The 22,382-nt window shown below is 34.4% G+C and overlaps 1 protein-coding gene across 1 annotated transcript; it reads right to left on the bottom strand.

The window, feature by feature from the left end:
• Nucleotides 1-891: 891 nt before the first annotated feature.
• On the bottom strand, nucleotides 892-16,585 carry LOC103695945 (SUPPRESSOR OF GAMMA RESPONSE 1). Its single transcript, XM_008777400.3, has 6 exons — nucleotides 16,285-16,585; nucleotides 14,566-14,704; nucleotides 3,326-3,512; nucleotides 2,759-3,252; nucleotides 1,315-1,626; nucleotides 892-1,219 (listed from the first exon to the last, which is right to left on the bottom strand). Exons 1-6 carry the CDS (start codon nucleotides 16,290-16,292, stop codon nucleotides 1,166-1,168), a joined length of 1,194 nt encoding a protein of 397 aa, XP_008775622.2. The 5' UTR covers nucleotides 16,293-16,585; the 3' UTR covers nucleotides 892-1,165.
• Nucleotides 16,586-22,382: the final 5,797 nt, after the last annotated feature.

Here is a 22,382-nt window from a genome sequence, read left to right as displayed (position 1 = left end):
GAAGTGTTCCATAGTGCAGTTGTCAGTTGATAAAACTTCTATCATTCATTGAGCTCCAAACGCCGTCAACAGTTAGCCACATATGAAATTTTTAAGAAAGAGTGAGCCCTCTTTTCAAAGAACTAACACAGGAAAAAGTTAAACATTTTAATCTACCAAAATTGCTGAAAATCCTGTGGAAGGTTATCTGATCATATATTAAACACTGGAGACATACTTTCGAAATTCTAGTTTAGCAATAGCCAATGTTCAAGTCTTCAGCTTGTAGAGCCTTCCTAGAGAAAAAAAGCAGAATCCAAAGCACAAGCCATGAAAATCTGTAAATTCTTGGACAACATATTAGGACCCCTGATGTGATGTTACTTCGAATTAAGCTCAATAGTGGTAAAGTTTCAATTTGTAATTAACTTGATCATGATAGCAGAAGCTCAAGACATTCTGTTCATGAAAGCAGAAAATATTGGCGTCAATTCTAATATTGGTCTGCAGGCCCATGTCCCCCTGAGATACTGGATAATAAAATCCATTTGCTCATAAAAGCAGACTGCTCTAGTGTCTATTATAAAGCTCTCTGGACTTCCCAAACCAGAGACGACAAGTGTTAACTGATATATTCCTATAACAACAGGAAACATTCAAGAAACTCTAATTGAGAGTTTTCCTACAAAAATCACCTTTTCCTAGCCAAGCCATAACAGTCAGGTTCCGAAACAAGCTATTAGATTCACAATACCAGCTCAAGAAAGCAATGTTTTGCTTGGATTTCTTTGATTGTCTTCAAAGCCTTCCACATTCCGTATCCTATCAAAGGCCGAAATGTCTCATGATCATTTACTGTAAAAGGAAACACTGAAACAACTTCGGCACAATGTACAAACCAGATATTCCATGCAAAGCCAACCTCTCCCTAACATTTGAATCCCTTGGGAGGTTCAGATACAAAAATTCAATGCCATTCCAAATTGATGTTTAAAGGTTACCGAATTTCAAGAGTTGAGGAAAATGTTGGATTAAATAGCCAAACAAGCATCTTGCATCTCTCACCCCATTCATCTGACTATACAATTGAGAACATTATCATCACTACAGTACAAGACCAACAAGATACACAAAATTGGGGTCTTCAGTGAGATCATTGGAGGTATCAGTTCCCACATATTTCATTCTATAAACGGTCTAGCCAACTCGTGATGCTTTCTTGTGAACCAAACTGCAAGTCCTGTGCAACAAGATGGATAAAAGAACATTTTATTTGCAGATTTTATCACAACATTTTTTTAAAGAAAAAAGGTCAAAGGAAGTAGCAAATCTTACAGCAAGCTGAAAATCTGGTGGTGTGTCGATTAATATGTTATCAAGATCAGAGAACCCACAAAGTGTATTGGCTTCTGCAGCTGGCATCTCATTCCTGTCACGATCCAATTTTGGATAGCCAAAGGAATCTTCAATACGAGGAAAAGAATCAAGCACTTCATGGCACAACAATGATTCATCCAAATTGTTTGGATCTGGTTCTTCGACAGCTTGAGATTCACCAGCCCATGGCACAGGATTCTCACCTTCACCCCTTAATCGAACCACAGGTGAGGGTGATCGGGTTACCCCAACTTCTGCATACTGTTCAATCTGTGTAATATTGAGCAAAAGTTAAAATAAAAGTTCATTATTGTGAAACAAGCATTTCAATTTGGAACTACTCTCTGAAAAAGATGTCACCAGAGATTTAATTATCTTCTCCTCAATCTTTTTCAAACTTGAGAGAGTAGAAATTATGTACAAGGAAGGAACTCAAAAGAAGGATAAACCGGAAGGAATCTGAAAAATTGTTTAGTAATAACAGGGCCCACTCTTCTTTCTTTTCTGAACTCTCGTTATCCCATCTCTCCCAGTGGACAACCAATATAAGTAAAGATAAAAGGATAAAGGAATTTTAGAAGAACCAAGATATCATGATATTTCTTCCTATATAAATCAAAGGTTCAAATCCCATAGGACAGGGACATCCCGGCTTTCCCACAAAATGGGACGCCATGCATCCTGCACCATCCCGGTCGCCATCCTAGTTGAGCATCCCGAGATTTGCTCTGCACATCTACTGTATATTTTTTGATTTTTTTTTTAGCATGTCTATTTAAGTTTTACGTTTTTATTTGTTTTTTTAAACATATTTGAACCTCAAAAGTAATATTTTATAATAAATCGGCCCTATTTAGTACACTCTAAACAGATATGTAAATGGAAACATAATTATTTGAATAATGCCTATTAGTATATCTTTGTTTTATGGTACATGATATTTAGGCCTATATATCTGAAAAATCTGTTGATATACTAAAAACAATATTTCTATTTTTTTAGGCATTGATTTTAGTAAATAGTGAGAAAGAGCCAAAATAACATAGCAAAAAGGAGACTAAAGAAAAGACTCAATTCATAGATTGATATATTTGATATTGTATAGGCCAATATCTCAGAGAATATCAATTCACATCTACTGAGATAATGAGAGCAGACATTCCAAATATATTGTACTGGTGCATGCTAAATACATCAATATAAACTGATGTCCGGGCTGAGACCTCAGCGTGGATGAGAGCCATACTTATGATTCAGTGAAAATGTTAAAGAGAGGAAACTAAGTATGTGCTAGAAAACAATTCATACTACAAACATTTAAAGATATAAGAAAGACCACATTACCATCAGCAACTAAAAGCAAAAACACTGACCACTTGAACCAAGAGTGTGTTCGACTTACATGGACTGGCAAGATCTGTAGATTATGCTCATCGGTATTGAACAGATTATCCTTTTTTGGCCGGGGTGGTTGTGGAGTATTTGACTTGGGGGTTCTAGGACTAACCCTGATGGCAAATATCTCAGACTCATTGACTGGATTAGTGTCACTCTTATCTATTTGCTTTGCTTGCTGTTGGAAGAAAATTTTTGAAACCACAAGGTCACCATCCATTTCATCTTCTTCAGTACCAAGATGGTATTGATGCATCACCCAATTAGTTTTATCTGGTTTGCCGCCACCTTTCGAACTTTTGTATAGCACCATTATTTTCTTCCAGCCTTTTTGAACGCCATTCTCCAGCACAGGTTTAGTTTTCCCTGTCTTGTGCCATCTTATGCACTCCTCCGACTTATCACAGTTGCTATTGATTTTACGGCGCTTACGATGCCCACTTGCATATGCATTTGATGTTCTATGAAAGAAATGAACACTGCTTCCATCTTTCTTCGTACCTAATGCAAAGAATGACTTAGTGGCTACAATCTAGATCATGTAATTGTCAAGAAAAAATGAATATCTGGATACCAGGGAGATTTTCAGGATGAGTATAGCAGATTCCTTCATCCTCCTCCAAAGTTGGAATAAATTCATCAATAAACACATGGGGTTTCGAATTTCCTATCCCAACTTTTCCTGCTAAATGTTCTAATAGCTCTACGTCAGATGGATCAAACTTAACACCAGCAGGAAGTCCAGGCCATTCTAAAGTAACCTGCACAGTAAAGCAATAAAAATTAACTTTCTACACTGACAAAGCATTATTCCTTCAGTTACTTCCAGCAAGGGATTTAAAGAAGCCACAATTTGTGAAAACTATCATGATTATATATATGCAAAACAAATAGATAATAAAAGAAATGTCTAGCCATGATTATAATTAATCATAGAGGTTTATATTCATAAGAATTAGATTGATCCAGGCATTTATGCTTGGAGCACTGGCGCTACGGAGACAACAGAGATAACTTCTAAGAGCATTTAGGCAATGTCGGTAAGTATTTCTGCATTCATACTTTTCTTACATCAAATAATCCTTGCTTTCTAGATTGCTGGTTGTTCCAAGGTAAAGTACCTTGATAGAGTCCAACACCGATTCTTGACTTGCCACCCAATTTTTAGGTTCACAGCAAGAGTACATCCTCTAACTAGAAACATGAACATAGTGGACATACTAAGACAGGCAAAGCAGGTGCCCAGATTCATACAGCAGTCTCGTGAAGTCAATCTCTGTGGGGGCAGCCTCAAGCAAACTGATTAAACTTATTTATGCATTACATCCTTTACACTTCAATAAACAATCCATAAACAATTCTGATGGGTTTTAACATTGGTTATTGTGCATAGTGCATGGACAACAAGAAACAATCCTATGGGATACAAGTTGGGTACTCCACAACAATGAAACAAATGAAATCAACTTTGCAAAACACCATAGAAATCATCATGCAAAGCCAAATGAATGATTTTGTAACATATGACCCAAGTTGAGGTTTCTCAGCTCATACAAACTATGAAATCAAGCCAGACATTTTCCTAAGTGTTATTGTCTCACAGATTGACATGTCAAAAATCATGACATAGAATGTAGTAATATTTAGTTAGCAATGTTGATAAGAATTTTGAAAGTTCAATAGTTTGAAGTTGCGGCCATAACAAAAATTACAATGACTACTTTCAGATTGGTTTCATCCAAAGAAGTTCCAGAACTAGCCCTTAATTAAAGGTTTCAGTATCTAATATGAAATCAGCCAACTACTTAGTAAATTTCAGCCAAAACAAACCACACCAGTTTCATCTAGCAAGAAACCAACTACAAATCCCCTTCTATCCAATCCTGTCCATTTTTCTTTGATCTCCATGGCTTAATGTTGGGGCAAATCATTCATATCAGGCAATTGATTGGGAGTACAGGAAGTTGATTAGCAAAATTAAATACATAGTTCCAACTTTCTTGAAATTATTACAATGGAAGCAAGATGTTAATTGCATTTCATGAAATCCCTAAATTTTGGGATACAAAGATAAAAAAAATATGGGTATCATTGTCTCTTATAAATCTACTAATTGTTGTTGTCCAAACCCAAAGCCCAGTTATTTTGGATCAGTCCCCTGGATCCTTGCTTGCAAATTCTAACTGAAACAAAGTATTATCTAATCAAGTTTCTTCAAACCTAATGCTCAACTTCGATCCACACGGTCTTAGGCCTATTACTATTTACCCTACGACTGGCATCCCTTTCCTTAAAGGTGCCTCCAAAAGTTACATCAGATATGACTAAACAATATCAATCATATTCCAAAAGTGCATCATTTATCTAAATTTTACATATCATACAACGTCCACAATAGTACATTACTAACTTCAAAATTCCTAATTTTACATCATATCCACCATGCCATCCTCATCTTTGTATACAACATTTGAGATGTATTTTATTTCTCTCCCAAAAATTCGGTCATATACTACTAGCATTTTTCCACTTCATCCAACCTTTTCTAATCTTGCATCTCCTAAACAACACTTGTATATAATGGAGACAATGAAAGTCACTTTATGGTATTTCATCATCAAAATATTGATATAATACTTGTATTTTTTATCTCCAAGTGAACTTGCAATCAACATATACCTTCTTGGTTCAACTAGTTTTAAAGCCTTTTTCCTCTAGAAAAATTTTCCTTCATAACTCCAAGAATTAACTCATTTAATGTGAACTGTTAACATATCTCACGCAAACCACAAAAACCATGGCAATGAACTAGAAAATTTGTTGGAAACAAGTGTATAACTAAAATAAAAGGGTCTGAGCTTAGTCCAGATCAACCATGCAACCCTACAATCATCATGAACTCGTGCTGCTGCCAATGCCAAAAGTAGTCAGTTCACTTGTTTCTGCATCCTCAAGCATCTCCTTAACAATCTCAATATATTGCTGGAGAACACCCTACTTTAGAGCCCAAGAAATAATCTCCTGTCAGACCTTACAATATAGATGCAATTGACATACAAACTTAACCTACTACGATAAAGTGATTTGAATAATGAAACTCATTTAAACTGCAGAAAGAAATACTAAAAGAAAAAATTATGATTATTTTTATAGAAGCTTATTTCTAATGATTAGAAGGTCCAAATTTTAGCTAAAAAATAGTCAATTTCTAGCATGCCAGATACACAGCTCTTTTGACCTTTACTATATAATAATAAAAATATAAATATTTGTTCATATACATTATTTTATAAATGATAACCCCCAATTAGTACATCAAAAAGCTACAATTCAAATGTGCATATAATGAGCCAAAGTTTGCTATCCCAGTTTTCAGTTCAGAAATTCTGAAGGCTTGACTTTTGGTGCTATAAATTAAGATTTCCTTGCAGATACAAGTTATTGATTTCATCAAAAAACCACAAATTTAGAATTTAGTGCCGAAGAAGTCAGAATACGATAGTTGTTGTTTACAATGGTTATAAATGGCTTGTAGAAGGTTATTTATAAGAACAAGCAGAAAGAGATGTGGGGTGATTGAATGTCTTGGTTCCAAATACTTTCAAAGTATCAACTCATGGCTTTATAAACACAAAAAGGTACAAGAATTCTCGTGCTATGGAAAAACTGCAAGAGAGCATAGCTGAAGAAATGATTTTTATGAAAAATTGATGGGTATATTGGATAAGGCACAGGGGCCTAGACATGGTACTTTACAGGTTTGTACACTCTGCTACCCTGAAGTACCAATTGGTGCAGAGCCATGTTCTGGTAGTCCTATGGAATACTATTTGCAAAATAGGATAAGAATAGATACTAAAACAAAGGGCTTCAATGAAATAAATTAAGAACTAAAAGTTTATTCTTAGCTCCTTTAGAAAAAATAAAATAAAATACAACAGCATTCCCTTCAATCACACAATAAGCTCCCTCTACAACAAAACTTAGTTATGATGTATTGCAGAGATGGTCTTAAGTACCATCACCAACTGCCTATAAGTTCTCCAACACCTAAACGGATCTTCAGCTGGTGACATAGATGCATGCTGGAATAATTTGCAAGACAAATGAAAATGTTGGTCATACTTTGATGACACATGAATAAATCATGCAAAATATGCATGTTAACATAAATTTTCATGCAAAACATTCATAACATCATGCATGATAAGATCTCTTCTGTCTTCCCACACTGTGTGCCATATCTATGCCACCTCTTTGTCTGCCCGCACCTCCACATCAGTCCCTCCTTCTGCATCTTTATTGTCCATGCCACCTCATCTCCCAACCAGGTCGTCAATGTTCTCTCCCGGTGGAACATGGAACTTTCACCCCTCTCACCCCTTTCCCCTTTAGCTCAAGCAGCTCAAGCCTAGCGGGCTATGCATAAAGCATAATTAATCTAAGCTGAGTTAGTCCAAGCTTCCTCGCCTTTGGCTCATCCACACCCCCAATCATAATAATACCATGGTTAATAATCACATGTTGCTTTATGTTTTAAAATTTTTTGATGTTCTTAATTTCTGAACAAAACAGCAGAAGAAATCATGAAGGTTGTCGACATATCCTGTTCCAAGCAAGGGCTAAACTACTTCTGAACCATTTTTGTAAATACAAAAAATAAAAATATCAAAAAAATTTATTGATACATATCGAAGAAACATGCACCGGTAAGGTTTGAACACAGATTAACAAAGTAGTATCCCAATTATGAGAATTTACAAGATTGCAAGGAGTGCAAAACCGACTTGAATTGCTCATTCGAGCATACCATACCAAACCAATGCGAAATTGGAACGATTTTGCTGGTTCGACATGAAAACTGGTCCATACTAGTCCGAACCAAGCTGTACTGCTTGGTTTCACTCACTAGCAATCATACCTCCCGGTTTCAGAATCATGACAAGGAGTGAAAAAAAAGAGGCTGAGAGTTGTCTCAATATGATGGAATGCGTGTCATACCATATCCGACCGAACTGTACTGAATTGATGGCGTACTAGTATGGTACCCGCTATCGAGATTACAGACCTTGCAAAATTGATTAACAACTTCGACATGGTAACAACAGAAATTGTTTTCCAACTACAATATGTCAGAAGTTAGAATGTCTTGAGATACCAGCTTCCACAATACCAACAGTACAAGTGAAATGCCTATAACAGTTAACACCATGGTTCGTTGAACTATGTCGAACCAGCCAATAATAGGAAGTACCTAACTGAATCGGTCGGTTAGCGGCATATTTCATTCGTTCGATTTGGAACGGAAGCCTTACTGTGCCTACAGAGGGAGAGGGAGAGAGAGAACGAGAGAGAGGAAAATAGAGGGGGAGAGAGAGGGAGAGGCAGCAGGAGGCGAAGAGAGATAGAAAGGTCGAGAGAGAGACAAAGAAGGCTCGAAAGCCTTCATCCAAAGTTTAGAATAGAGGATCCCCTATTTTGTTTCGAAATAGGAGATCCCTATTTATTTTTGTTGATTTCGAATGAAATCGGCAAAAATAAATAGGCCTGACTCTTTTTGCCAATTTCAAAATGAAGTCGACAAATAGTTTGTCGACTTCAATTCGAAATTGGCAAAAAGAAAAAAGGCCCTATTGGTATATCTCGAAACATGCTAGTCGCCAACCAATACAGACCTCGGTACTGGTTCGATGAACCTTGTTAACATGTAACCCTAGTTACATTCACAAATTATTTTAAAGGTTTTGTCAGTATAGTAATACAATGTATACTGCCAATTTGCATGGCAAATGATCTAAAACCCTAAACAGCAACGAACATAGATATTAAGATGCTAAATCTATAGATACTGTTAAAACCAATGATTGAAACATGTTTATGAATAGTAAAGAATAAAATTTGGTCTTTGTCAAGGAAAAAATTGAATAACATGTTCTACCTTAGAAAATAGGTTGTGAATAATCTTTTTACAAACTTGTATACATATTTTCTACCACATCCGAGCTCACGCTTTAATGAATACAGGAACTAGGGAAGAATTCTTACACTTTAATGGATGGATGTAGGTAAAGAAATTGGTTCAAATAAGATGAATATATTTAGGCTTTAGCAACTTGAAATATAGGATCACTATCAGGAAAATTAATAGAACTAATAGATAAGATACAATGTCTAGGAGGAGAATTAACATAGCTTGCCTGGATAGGAGAAAAAGCAAAGAAAGTTGGTCAAACGAGTTATAAACTTTGGTATACTAAGAAAGATGGGAATAAATATGAAGTAGGAATTATTATAGATTAAGAGTTTAGAAGATGGAGTTGTAAATACTAAGAGAGTAAATGATAGAATAATATTGATAAAATTATAATTACAAGAGGAGACTTAATATCACTAGTGCTTATGCTCCTTAAATAGGATTAGATGATGCCACAAAACAACAGTTTAAGGAGGACATGGATGGACTCATTCAACAGGTCCTAATAGAGAAAAGATATTTATCAGATGAGATTTGAATGGGGCAGGTGTGAAAATATAAAGTAAGTTTTAACAAAGAGTGCACAAGGGTTATGGTTTTGGACATTAAAATGAGGAAGAAAATGCCATTTTAGTGTTTGCAATGGCATAGGACTAATATTAGCTGACACATGCTTTGTAAAGAAGGACTCTCACTTAATGACTTTTAAAAGTGGGCATAGTAGTAGTTAAATAGATTTCTTCCTTACCAGAAAGATTGGTCGAGTTTTATGTAAAATTATATAGTTATACTGGGTAAGAGTCTAACCAATCAATATGGATTGGTAGTTTTGGATATGTGTATTAGGAAATAGAAAGGACTAAAGAAATTAGGAACCTGAAGACTACATGATAAAATTTGCCATGATAGAAATAAATGACTTTGAAGAATAAAGTATTGAAGGAAGCAAAAAGGGGTCTAGATAGGAAAATCAATACCATACGGGAAAAGATGGATAGCAGTATTAAGATAATGGCTACAGAGATATTAAAAGAATCAAACAAAAAAGGGCTACCCAATAAGAAAACTTAATGATGGAATGAGAAAATTCAGTTGACAGTTCAGGCTAAAAGAGAATGCTATAGAAGACTACCTAAATATAGAAATACAAAAACATATAAAAGCTATAAGATGGCTAAGAAGGAAGTTAAAAAGACGATACAAGAGGCTACAATAAAAGTATATAAAGAGTTATATCGCAAATTAGAATCTGAGAATGGAGAGAAAGATATCTATAAAATTGCAAGACGAAGAGAAAGGAAAACTAAAGACTCTCAGGTTAAATGCATCAAAGATGAAAATCAAAAAATTTTGATTAAGAAGGATGAGATTAAAAAAAGATGGAGGGGTTATTTTGATAAGCTATTCAATGAAAGTCATGTAAACAATTTAAGATGTTTACTAGTTCTATTATAGATAGAAATGTCAAGTATACACATAAAATTAGAGTATCTAAGGTAAAGAGGGCTATGAAAAAAGATGAAAATAAGAAAAACAGTAGGACCTGATAAATTCCCTATTGAGATTTGGCAGTATCTAAGTGACATGGAAGTAATTTGGTTAACTAATTTATTTAAAAAGATTTTAAAAACAAAGAAAAGACTTAATGAATAGAGAAAGAACATTATAGTACTAATTTATAAGAATAAAGGTGATTCAAAATTGGTCTAACTATCATGGTATTAAACTCATGAGCCACAATATGAAACCTTGGAAGAGTGTAATTGAGCATTGATTGAGATGTGACACAAAAATATTAGAGAAGTAATTTGATTTTATGCTAGAAAAGTTGATTGTAAAAGCTATTTTTTCTCTTTTGGAGATTAGGGGAGCAATATAGAGAAAAGAGACAAGATCTCCATATAATTTTTATTAATTTAGAAAAGTATATGAAAAGAAGTCTTATGGTGGTATTAGAAAAGAAAGGAATTCTTGTTAGTTATATTAATGTGATTAAGGACATGTATGATAGAGAAGTTCTCAATGTGAGAACTACCTGTGGTAATACTAATAAATTTTCAATCACCATAGATTTACACCAAAAACCTACTCTAAGTCCTCATCTTGTGCTAGTTATGGATGAGCTTACTAGACATATTCAGGATGATATTTCCTCGTGCATACTATTTGCGGATAATATAGTCTTAATAGATGAAACTAAGGTTGGATTTAGTCGTGAGCAATGATTGCTGAACCGAGCCATACTAGCCGGTTTGGCCCAAACCGAGCCGATCCGGTCTCCGACCGAGTCGGTTCTCCAATAGAAAACAGTTCTGGCCTCCTAGGGATAGAAACCTGATTGGATGTGGCCGGAACCGACCAGAACCAAACAGTTCTGAATGGTTCGAACCGGTACCGAACCGTACCAGTCGCCGACCAGTACCGGTCTCAATACCAGTTCGATGAACCTTGGTCGTAAGTTAGAATTATGGAGGAGTGTGTTAGAATCTAAGGATTTCAGGTTAAGTAGGACCAAGACAGAATACAGAAAAATTAGTTTTAGTAAAATTAGAAATAAAGATGAATGTGGAGTAAAAATTAAGGATCATGATATTCCTAATGAAGGGGAGATTGAAGAGGATCATGAAGAGGATTCCTAAGGAAGAGGATTACTAAGGAAGAGGATCATGATCATTTTCGATATTTAGAATCAATTATGCATAAAGAAGAAAAGATTGAAGAGGATGTTATCCACAAGATTAAGCACAGTGGTTAAAATGAATGCAACTGGAATCTTATGTCAACGAGATATTTGGCAGGTTGAAGGGAAAATTTAATAAGACCACCATACAACTAGGTATTCTTTAGAGTGCAAAATAATGGATAGCTAGAAAACGACATATGCACAAGATGGGCATGGCCGAAATAAGAATGTTGAGATGGATGTGCAGTAATACAAAAAAAGATAAAATAAAAAACAAAGTCATTTGTAAAAAGTAGAGGTAGAACCAATTGAGGACAAATTGAGAGGACTTAGATAGTTTGAACATGTACAGCATAGATTGAAGGATGCACAAGTACAAAGGAGTGATTTGATATATGTAGAAGGAAAGTGTGGTACAAGTGGACCAAAAATCACATGGATGAGGTGGTAAGGAGTGACATGACACCACCCCATCTTTTAGAAAGTATATCTTTGAATATAGCAAAATGGAGGAAAAAAACTCATGTAACTAATCTCGATTAGTTTAGGATTAAGGCTTAGTTGAGTTGAGTGAGTTTGTGTGCCTCATAATGAAAATGTGTCGTGTCAACATGGTGTAGGACAGCAAGCATACCATGCTAATCTCTTATCAGCATATGCTTGTTCTAACAGTAATCATTAACAAAGTACTAAATACCTTGCATATAATCAATGCCTCCACGTGCATAATATTTTCCTTCTCTATTATATGGACAAAGCCAACCTTATAATCCTTTTCCTTGAAAGTTCAAACTACATCTTGATTATGGTACAAGTAGTCATGGCATTAGACTTTTATCTCTAGGCCTCTAACCCCTACCCTTTTCTCCTAAACCTTTTGTCTAACTCTAAGAAACCAGAGAGTTTTAAAGACATTTTTTCGACTACTAAACAAGTAAATAAAAGTCAATAACCTTATTGTCCGAGATGTTACAAAAGGAATGATGAAGGTAATTTAAAATAATGAAATCTTGGAGGAAGATCAGGTAAGAATATTTTAAAGAAATGAAGATCTTACATATAGGATTATATAGGTTAACATAACAGCAAAAAAGATTTAACTTTTTTTGCAGCAAAACTATTACAAACTAAATAAAATCATCAAAGAGGCGTTCTACATAAGGCCATATCAAATGAGTTGATGCATGGGCAAGAATGTCAGAATTTCAAGTTTGATATTTTCCACCAAGAAGTTGTGCTGGTTAAAAATTGTCTCAAAATTTTACTACATAGTACATATATTGATTGTAATAATGACCTTTACATGCTTAGCACCTAAGTTGCTGAAACATTCTCTAGTTAACCCCAATTTTTCATCAAAAATTCTACCAAGTCGATATTGTCTTTATGGAGAACTAATGGTTTTTATGGATAATTTGTATTTTTAATGAATAATGATTCACTTATTAAAGAACATGAATATCTCCTACTCACTAGGATGCTTCAGTTTTTTAATCATTTTTTTCCAAACCTTTACTTTGAGCATTCAATATATTTATATATTTCTCATATGTTTACCAAGTTACTAATTTGCTCTTGGCAAGTAAAATTGTCATGATTCCAATTTCTTTCAGTATGCAAGTCAGTCTCTCAGTGTTACTCATACAAAAAAATGAAAAGGTGAACATTATATCTAGCGTCCTATTTCAACTATTAATTGTTTCTTTACATCATAATTATAGGATATCAAATAAAATAATATCTGAGAATTGGATGACCCACTCAACGGTTCTGAGGAAACAATTTTGGAAATGATAAGTTGTTTCCCTTAAAAACAGAAATGTGACTGGAAAGATGAATGGAAACACCAGATAGTTACCTCAATTTAATATCAAAAGTTGATACTACCAGTAAATCAGCAAAAGACCACTATATACTAGTTTTCCAGTGCACCCCACTGTTTCGTATTGGTCCTATGGTTTTACGTGTGTTATGACACCATTCTCCTCATCCAGCTCTTAGGATTTTGCCTAACCACCAAGTCTTGTTTCAAGCTTCTCACCAACATATAGCTTCCACTATTTTTAATTTTTGGTACAAATATAGCTTCTGACATTATTCCCCCTTGTACTTACTAAGCTTATGTACTCAATAACAACTAATTCCAATCATTTTAAGATATTATCATTTTCAACATAAATTAGTTTGCTGTCACAATTAAATGCTTAAAATATGATATGTGCACACCCTTAACAACTTATATAAAGTGATTAACTTTAAGTCTTCTTTCAACAAACTAATCTATACATATAATTTTAACTATCTTTTTTACTTATCAAGCTTTTTCTAGATTCTAATGACATCTTTTTCTTTCTCAAAATCACATTTACGAATTCATGAAATGCAAATGAAATGGTGATGCTTCTACTCACAGCTGAAGTTATGGACTAGCAATATTTTCCATAGAAGTCTAAAATTTAGCTAGGCAGATGATATTCAAATAATAAATCCAATATTAGATCTGAAACACTAATTATCATGGTTACAAGCTAAGTCTGAAAAACATGAGCATGAGGGGGGAGGGGGGGGGGGGGGGGGAGGAAGAGACAGAGAGAGGAAGAGGTTTCAGCTAATGATTAAAACATCAGCTTTGGCATATTTGGTCAAAGAATAGCATGAATATTCTAACGTATGTCGGTATTAAATAGTTTCAACAGTCACTACAACTTTCATTATGAATGATTAGTCTCCACTATTTATCATGAGTTGGCAGCCTTATCAGATTACACAAGTACACCACTATTGAAAATGAATGACCGATTTGACATCAGGGGAGCAACTTTCAGTACCTTCAGTTATGAAGATTTAATTTACATGGCATATCAATAATGCAGCAGTTTATTAAACTGCTTTTAATGTTCCTACATCCTGATATAAGTATTTAGAATAGCTTCATGGAGCCAAATGGAAGGATAGAGGCAACTTTTGGAACAACTAAGCCTCATTTTGGCAGAGACAATTTATGCAAATATAATAATTATCCAACACAGAAGGTGAACATCAGAAAGAAAATACGTCCAACAGAAGACTTCAAATCTAGAGGATTGGCTAGACCTTGTATCATAACATATTTCTATATTAAATAGTAAAATGGATACTGAAATATACAAGAACTTACATCACTGTTATCAATAAGGTGTTTGCAATTGGGACATTCCCGACTTGCTTCTGCTCCCAGGTCATTGATTTGATAGTTGGAAAAGCGGGCAGCATTTTTTACTTTCTTTGCAATTCCCCTACTGTTAACAAGCCATGCCCTATAGGAACGTAAAGTAAGCCAAATAATGAGCTCTAGAAAATGTGTCTGATAAGGAATATGTAAACCCTACAACAATTACTGAGAATTAAAAGGAAGATAGGCAAGCATTAGACATTAGAGTGGGAGCTAAATCATGGCCGCAATCAGTAATATGTAAAGGTACCATATTACAAGATAGGAGCAACATATATCTGATCAATTAGATTATATCAAGTCAATATATAAAGTGCTAAACAAAATAATGCATGGCATCCAAAAGGGTATGTTAACAGTGATGTGACCATAGAAGAGAAGAGCACTAAAAGAGGATTCTGTCATTTATGTTATACACTGGTCTTAAAGAAGGAAATTAATCAAATACACCAGATGGTACTTATTTAAAATCTGCGGCTCGAGAACTAATTTTTCCATAATTTCTAAGTCATTAACTTTAGCTTTTCCACTTTCTTCATGGTATATCACAGAGTAGCATCATGGTACAAAGATCAATAATTTACTGAGGATGTCTTCAAGTTATTTTGAGGGATTTCAATCCTCAAGATAGTTCAGATGTCAAGTCAGGTTAGCACCAGGATTACCAACCTGAGCTTCCTTATATTGTCTTAGTTAATCATGTTGGTACACCTAGCCATAATGTCCTCCTTTTCAAAACTCAATTTTCACAGAGCATGATTCTCAGCCAATTTTAAACTTTCAGAGAACTTCCATTGGCAGCCTTTTCTTCATTTTCTCCTAAGACCCTGCTGTTCCCCGTGCTTTTTCTTTTGTTTATCACAGATCACAATTTTTCTAGCACTCAGATAACCTTCTCTAATTCACGCATTCCTGTCGTCGATGTTCCACACAAAGTCCACTGCAATGATTAGAAATGTGGTGCCTACTAGAGCAGAAAACCATAATTCCAGTAGTTGCTGAAAAATTAAACTCACGCAAACTCTAAACCCGGCAACCATTATAACCATCCTTCTCATCATCAGTAGACATCCTATTCATCATGCCAACCAAGAACTGGCAAGATGACACACGAAACATTTGCCAAGATACTAAATTTGGTATTCTTCTGTCCAGTTTCATCAAACACAAACAATAAATAGGGGAAATCACAGAAAAACAAAGGCATTAACAGCTAGTGCCAACAAAATCAAGAAAAAGCTTCTATTAAGAACCAATCAAACAAATGTGACATCAAAATCGGTAACTCTGTAGTTCTTGAAAACCCTTAATTCTTGAGTACCAACTCTCAAACCTACCCATATGTACATATAAAATTAAGAACCCACGCCCCCAAGTCATTCACCCACCAAGGCATTCTTAATCCACCCTCTCTTTTAGTTTTCTATTTTAGCTTCGTGCTCCAAATTGAAAACAAAACAAAGGAACAAAAAACAGAAACAAATAACCCTTGAATGTATCATATTTCATCTTAAAGAATATCCAGAAATAATATCAAAGAAGTGCTAAAAGTCAAAAACAAAATCACAATATGCGCAAAATAATTCAAAAATAGCATCACAAAAATGTTCTATTACTCATGGCTTTCTCTCCATAGCTGATTTCTAGCAGTAATCTTACGCTTACCTTGCCATCCCTCCAGTAGTGCTTCAGCAGAGTGAGAAGATCCGAAGAGAGGGGGTCATGGAAGGGGGTCTAAGGTCCGCACTTCTTTCTCCACCATATGAAGTAATCGTGGGCGGGAAAATTCCGGTTAGGAGCTGAGGTGCGGGTGGGGCCCGGCGCTGAGGCGAATCCGATGGCCAGGTGGCCCGAGCCTTAGGCTCGGTGTACGGCCTCTTGGTATGGGCCCATGTCGCTGGCGGCCCGCGCTATGGCTTTCTTCCTCCCCAAGCTAAGGAGGCGCGGTTTTAGACGTCGCTGTTTCTGGGAAACCCTTCGTTCCTTGCCCAAGAGACCGGAGGACGCGAATAAGCCGAATCGAGAAGCTCGTGGGCTGTTCACATTTGATTCAGACCCAAACTCGATTTATTTGGTTCAATTATTATGGAGGTCAAGTCAAACTCAAATAACTTGAATAATTTTTCGAACAGAGTTTAAGCAGCAAAACACTCAATTCAAAGTTCGCAAGCCCAATCAAATATATATTTTTAATAAAATTATATTTTATTTATAATATATTATGAATTTAATATTTTAAAATATAATATTATGTTACGTTATATTATATTTTTGTAATCATTTTTTTAAGAATTTTTTGCATGGATATCCTTCTAAATATCGAATTTTGCATGAATATTCTTCTAAAATTGATATTTGCATGTATACCCTCGTAAAACTCTATTATTGTACAAATGCCTATAATATAACGGTTGTTCTAATGATATTAAGAAAAATAATATTTATATTAATTAAAAATAAAATAAAATTTTAAAATTATGCTATTGCCCCTGTTTTCTTCTTCTGCTGTCGGGATCGTGATCTATTTGCATGTCTACCCATTAAGGATATTTTAGTCATTTTAATTTGAAACCATTAATTTTTTAACGTCGTTAGATAGCATGAGTAGATATGCAAAAATAAAAAAAAGTAGAACGACGAAAGAAGTGTTTGACGAGGGTATACATGTAAATATCAATTTCGGAAGGATATTAATGCAAAATTCGATATTTAGGAGGGTATTCATGCAAAAAATTATTTTTTTAATTATGATTAAAGTTTGATTTTGAACTTGAACTCAAGCTGAATATGGCTCGGTTGATATTTGAGTCGAATTAAATTGATCTCAAGTTTTTTTTTTTTTTTTAACCGAGTTAAGATCGAGCTTGGATATTAAATATTAAGACTTGATTGATTTAGAATCGAGTTTAAAATTAGAGTATTTTGAAACGAGTCGAGCTCAAGCTTTTCACTACTCAACTCGGCCAAGCTTGATTGCACGGCTTGGTAAAACTTTTCAAGCTAATACCTAATTGCAAACTTGGGTAGCTGTCCCAAATGACTCCATCGACTATGGACTACACCAATTACAACCTATATGAAGCCTACCCTATTTGCAATCTGAGCTTCTAATAGAGTTGGAATTAAATATAATCAAAGTCACTAAGTGCAATATACGTGAGGGCATGAAGATAACTATAAAAGAGCAATTGATGGCCCTGATCTTTTGATATTGCTTCCTCGTCAATTGATCCCCTGTCATTTACCTCGGTTTGCAGACAAAGCAAAAAAGAATGTCGGCAAAGTAGCAAGGGCAATTGTGAAGTCCTGGGAAGCGAATTCGTGGCCCAATTTGACCCAATTAGTATTTTAAACAAGCTGTACCAATATTAGCATGGTCACTTATTTTTAACCTAAGAATTGCGTTGGACTTAAGTTAGCAGTTTGCGATCTCAATATCTGAACCTAAAACTTATATAATATCTCTATGTATATTATATTTTTATGTTACATACAGTATAGCATCAAATTTACCTATGATGCAAGCAAGAATTAGCATTTTCTTGGGTTTATTCCTATAACTGCAAGCTACAATAAAACATTCTAGAAATTTTGGAACTATGCAATTGAGATTGAAGATGTTCATTCTCCATAAACATCGTTGATATGTGACTAGAGAGGCCTCAAGACTAAATTGAACTAACTCTATTTCAACTCGCATTGCTTGTAACACATGGCTGCACTAGTTAGATAGAGTTGTAGATTGGATTGATCATGGTGCTTCGTAAAATAGGCTGAGCATACAATGCTATAATTTTAAATTAGAAAAGTCAATTCACTTGGATTTCCGTTAATCCTAGTGAATTGACAACTTTGATGAGATTAACTCATGAGTTGATTACAAATATAATAAAATAATATAATAATTTGCCAGGATATCATAATAAGAGTGGAGCCAAATCTAGTTGGACTTTATGGGAGGTGGCTAGAAAATCCAACTTTAGCCCCTTAAATTAGTCTTTCATCTTGGACTTATGGGAGATATCCAATCTCCATCTTAGTCTAGCTCTACTAGTGGTCAACTCGACAACTAAAGGTAGCAATGAAGTGGGCCGAAGCTGGAAACAGCTAGGTGAATCAACTAAACTCTTCCATCCTCTTTTCCCTCTACTCTTTTACGCTCTACTTTTATCTATTTTAATATAGAACTAAGTAAAGCTCTTTAATTCATCTTTCTTTTTGAAACTTTAGCCAATGTATTTACAAAACTGAGAAAAATAAAACTTCAATATCAAAGATCTTCCTAGAGAAAGGATTTAAAGAGATTGATCTGAATTGGTACACACATGCAGCTCATAATATTGCTCAGGAAATTTACATGCATAATGCTTCCGAATTTATAAATGGCTGATGAACAAATGATCTAGGGGTTGGATACATATTTGGAAGCTCAAAATGGGACCAAGAATTTAAACATTCCTAATAACATTTACATTGGAAGACGATTGCCTATAAAATGAGTGGCTAAATCATATTCATTTTACTTGTGATCCAACTTGTGCTTTTTGTCATTAGTTTTATAATCCTTATATGAATGAAAATTCAAGGAAAATAGTTTCCTCTAGCCTTGAAAAACTTTTGTTAATTGTCCTCTAATAAGGAACCTTAGTCACAAGATCATAAAAGATCTATCGATCATTTAATCAATTTATCACAAACACATGAATATGAAGTAATAACAATTTAACCTTCCATAATTTTGAATATCAAAAAGAACAAAAACCTAATAAATGCAATAGAAAATATTTCCATAAAAATTGACATGTATATTCAATTATACATAGCATGTCTATGAATCAATAATACATTGGCCAAAGATTATGCCATTCTACCATTAATTTATGGTTTTTTGCATCATGATAAAATATAAAACACAGTGTATTGAATTTGTAAAAGCTTTAGTGGCCTGCATTGATAAACATGCAGTGTTTCGGTGTCTTGCTAACTCTATCACAACCTAGGACCTCACCCAAAAAGCTTAGTTGGAAGGTATTTTTTGGGTTCTTTATTCCTGTATAAGTACTCAAGATCTCTTCGGTAAATAACCGATGTAGACTAAACACACACCCGCACGGGTCCTCACATACTTCCTCCGTTCAAGCCTTGACGTTTTCGTCGAGTTAAGGGTTCAAAACCATTAAAATCTAATCACAACCACCATGATCGGCTTGTAGTTAGCCTCTATGAACCTATGTTGCAGTATCCTCTAGTCCACATAAGCTATGGGCCAAGCTCGCTCTGATACTATTTATCACAACCTAGGAGTTTACCCAAAAAGACTAGTTAGAAGGTATATTTTAGGTTCCTTAGTTCTATATAAGTATCTAAGATCTTCTTAGCAAAAAATCAGTGTGGGACTAAATATACGCCCACATGGATCCTCACAAGCTCCTTCATAACCAATAAAAACTATCACAACTTCCATGTTATATGTAGCTTTTTTGGCTTGGTTTCAGTGACAAATGTAAAGAAGCTTTATAAGCACTGGGCATTAGATATTCTATATCTCTCTTTTAGTCAGATAAATCTCCTTATCTTGCACTTCAGATATATCTTATATAAGATTTTTAAAATTTGATGGTGTATACTTTTTGGGTATTGTCATTTTATTTTAAAAAAGAAGCCTTAAGAGGCCTAGTTGCCATGGAGACCAAGTTAAATTTGAGCCAATTGAAGTTGCTTTGGACATTGAATATAAGTAAAGTTTGGTTGCATGAATTAGATTTGTGAGGCACGAGCCTTAGATGACCAATAAATATTGATATAACTTGGTAGCGACTCTTTCTCGCAGAAACTCTATTTCTCAAGATTATGTTTAAAATACTTTAAAGTGTTCAAGTTGATTTTTATAAATATTTTTATAATTTCATATGCTTAGATGTTACCATGCATGGTCGTTACTTTCTTGAATAATTTGTAAATTTTTTATAGATTTTTAATTCTTTAATATGTGCTTGATATTGAGTTATGTTTGTTGATGGCTACATTGTTAACTTGTTATTGTAATCTTAATAGTGAATGTTTGACTCAAGTATAGTTTTTATTTATAGCATTGTCACTCAAGAAAGGGTTATATATTGCTTTTAAATTCATGTTGGTTATATTAATGCTTCATGCTTTGTCAAGCAAAGTAAAGAAGAAAAGAGTGGTTAAATTCTTTTGTACTTGTTTGTTGTTATAAGTTGATATATATTGTTGTTCATTCTTTTTACTTATTTCCAATGATTACAAAGTCCTAGCTAGTTTCCGAGACGAACCAAAAGGAAGCAGTAATTTGTAGCATATATTGCATGGGAAAAAATAGTGCTTTAAAAAACCATGTTGGAAAAATTTATTGTTTTATGAAGTAGGTTATATCTTATTGCGAAAAAAATTATGCATACTTAGAGTGGATTTCTCAATATATTTTCTCAATCAAAAACTAAAAGCGGATTAGTTAATGTATTTTTTAGTTGAGGTGTAAGTTCATTCTATATTGTTTTTAATAAAATGGAACGATGGTTCAATAAATATTTTTAAATAACAGTTATGTTCCTCCTATGTAAGTTTTTTTAGGCTCTGCCCATATGTGGAAAGCTAGGAACTGATTGCTATTGAAGGGAGTTCAACTCCTACAGCCCAAATATAATGGAAAGCTCTTGGACATGGCCCAGGATTATTTAACCAATCTAGCATCTAACCCTCAAAGAGCTGCAGTTCAAATTGGTTAGATGGGAACATCCTCATTAACCTTTCATCAAGTTTAATTGATGGTTGGCACAGGATAGGTTTGCAGGAGCTAGTATGGTTATAGGAGTCAGTTGGGCAATCCTTTCTCCTTAAAGCTCCAACTATTTCTGTTTCTCTCCCTCTCTATAAAATATTGGAGGCGTAGGAAATTCAAGACGCATTAAAGTTGGCTCAGTAGATTTGATAACATCACATCATTATAGAGTGATCATCACCGAGCTCTTGTAACTCTACTAAATAAGAGAAAAATGGGATCTTCTGCAAAATTCTGCTTTTGGAAGATTGTTATAAGCTAATGATCAAAGAGTTTACCAATCAAGGATGCAACTTGTTCTAAGAGTAGCTAATGTGATATTTGCATTTTTCTATAGTATGAAATTGAGGAAAGAAATGGGTGGGGATTGATGAGATAAAAGATGTAACTATTGATCTTTTATTTTTTGATATTTCAAACATTTATCATGAGCACATAAGCTGAATGCATGTTGTTTATCTAATTAATCTGATTGACATAGGTCAGGGAATCATAAGTGGGTTCATCATAAATGGGTTCATCATAAATGGTCAGGGAATCTGATTGCTCGAGGTCTGAATAATATTGTCAATAAATATGAAGGGTTCATCATAAATAGTTTTAAATTTCATACTAAAGAATGTGAGAAATTTTGAAAAACACAAAATAGTAGAGTTATGATTGAGGGAGACAAAAAAACTTATTATGCTACTCTTACAAATATTTATGAGCTGGATTATTATGGAAAGTTTAAGGTAGTATTATTCTGAAGTGATTGGGTGGATATAAACTCACCTAAAGGTTTGAGGCAAGGTACAAATGGGTTCGTACTTGTAAATTTTTCAAGATTGATACATATTGGTGTGTTATTGAAAGATGACCCATTTATTTTTCATCTCAAACTTGACAAGTATTTTTTGTATAAAACTCAAAAGATAAAAATTAGTCTATTATCATTAAGACTCCAATAAGATCCCCATGC

The sequence above is a fragment of the Phoenix dactylifera genome, chromosome 14 (assembly GCF_009389715.1).
Source record: "Phoenix dactylifera cultivar Barhee BC4 chromosome 14, palm_55x_up_171113_PBpolish2nd_filt_p, whole genome shotgun sequence".
Classification (NCBI taxonomy): Eukaryota; Viridiplantae; Streptophyta; class Magnoliopsida; order Arecales; family Arecaceae; genus Phoenix; species Phoenix dactylifera.
Note: the sequence above shows the minus strand (reverse complement) of the source record. Positions and strands in the feature narration are given on the sequence as shown.

Bases quoted from the DNA above. Each gene is read 5' to 3' on its own strand.
- LOC103695945 (XM_008777400.3), bottom strand. The intron at 3,253-3,325 runs GTATCCAGATAT...TCTTTGCATTAG, and splicing joins TCATCCTGAAAATCTCCCTG to GTACGAAGAAAGATGGAAGC. The intron at 1,220-1,314 runs GTAAGATTTGCT...CTTGTTGCACAG, and splicing joins CACCAGATTTTCAGCTTGCT to GACTTGCAGTTTGGTTCACA.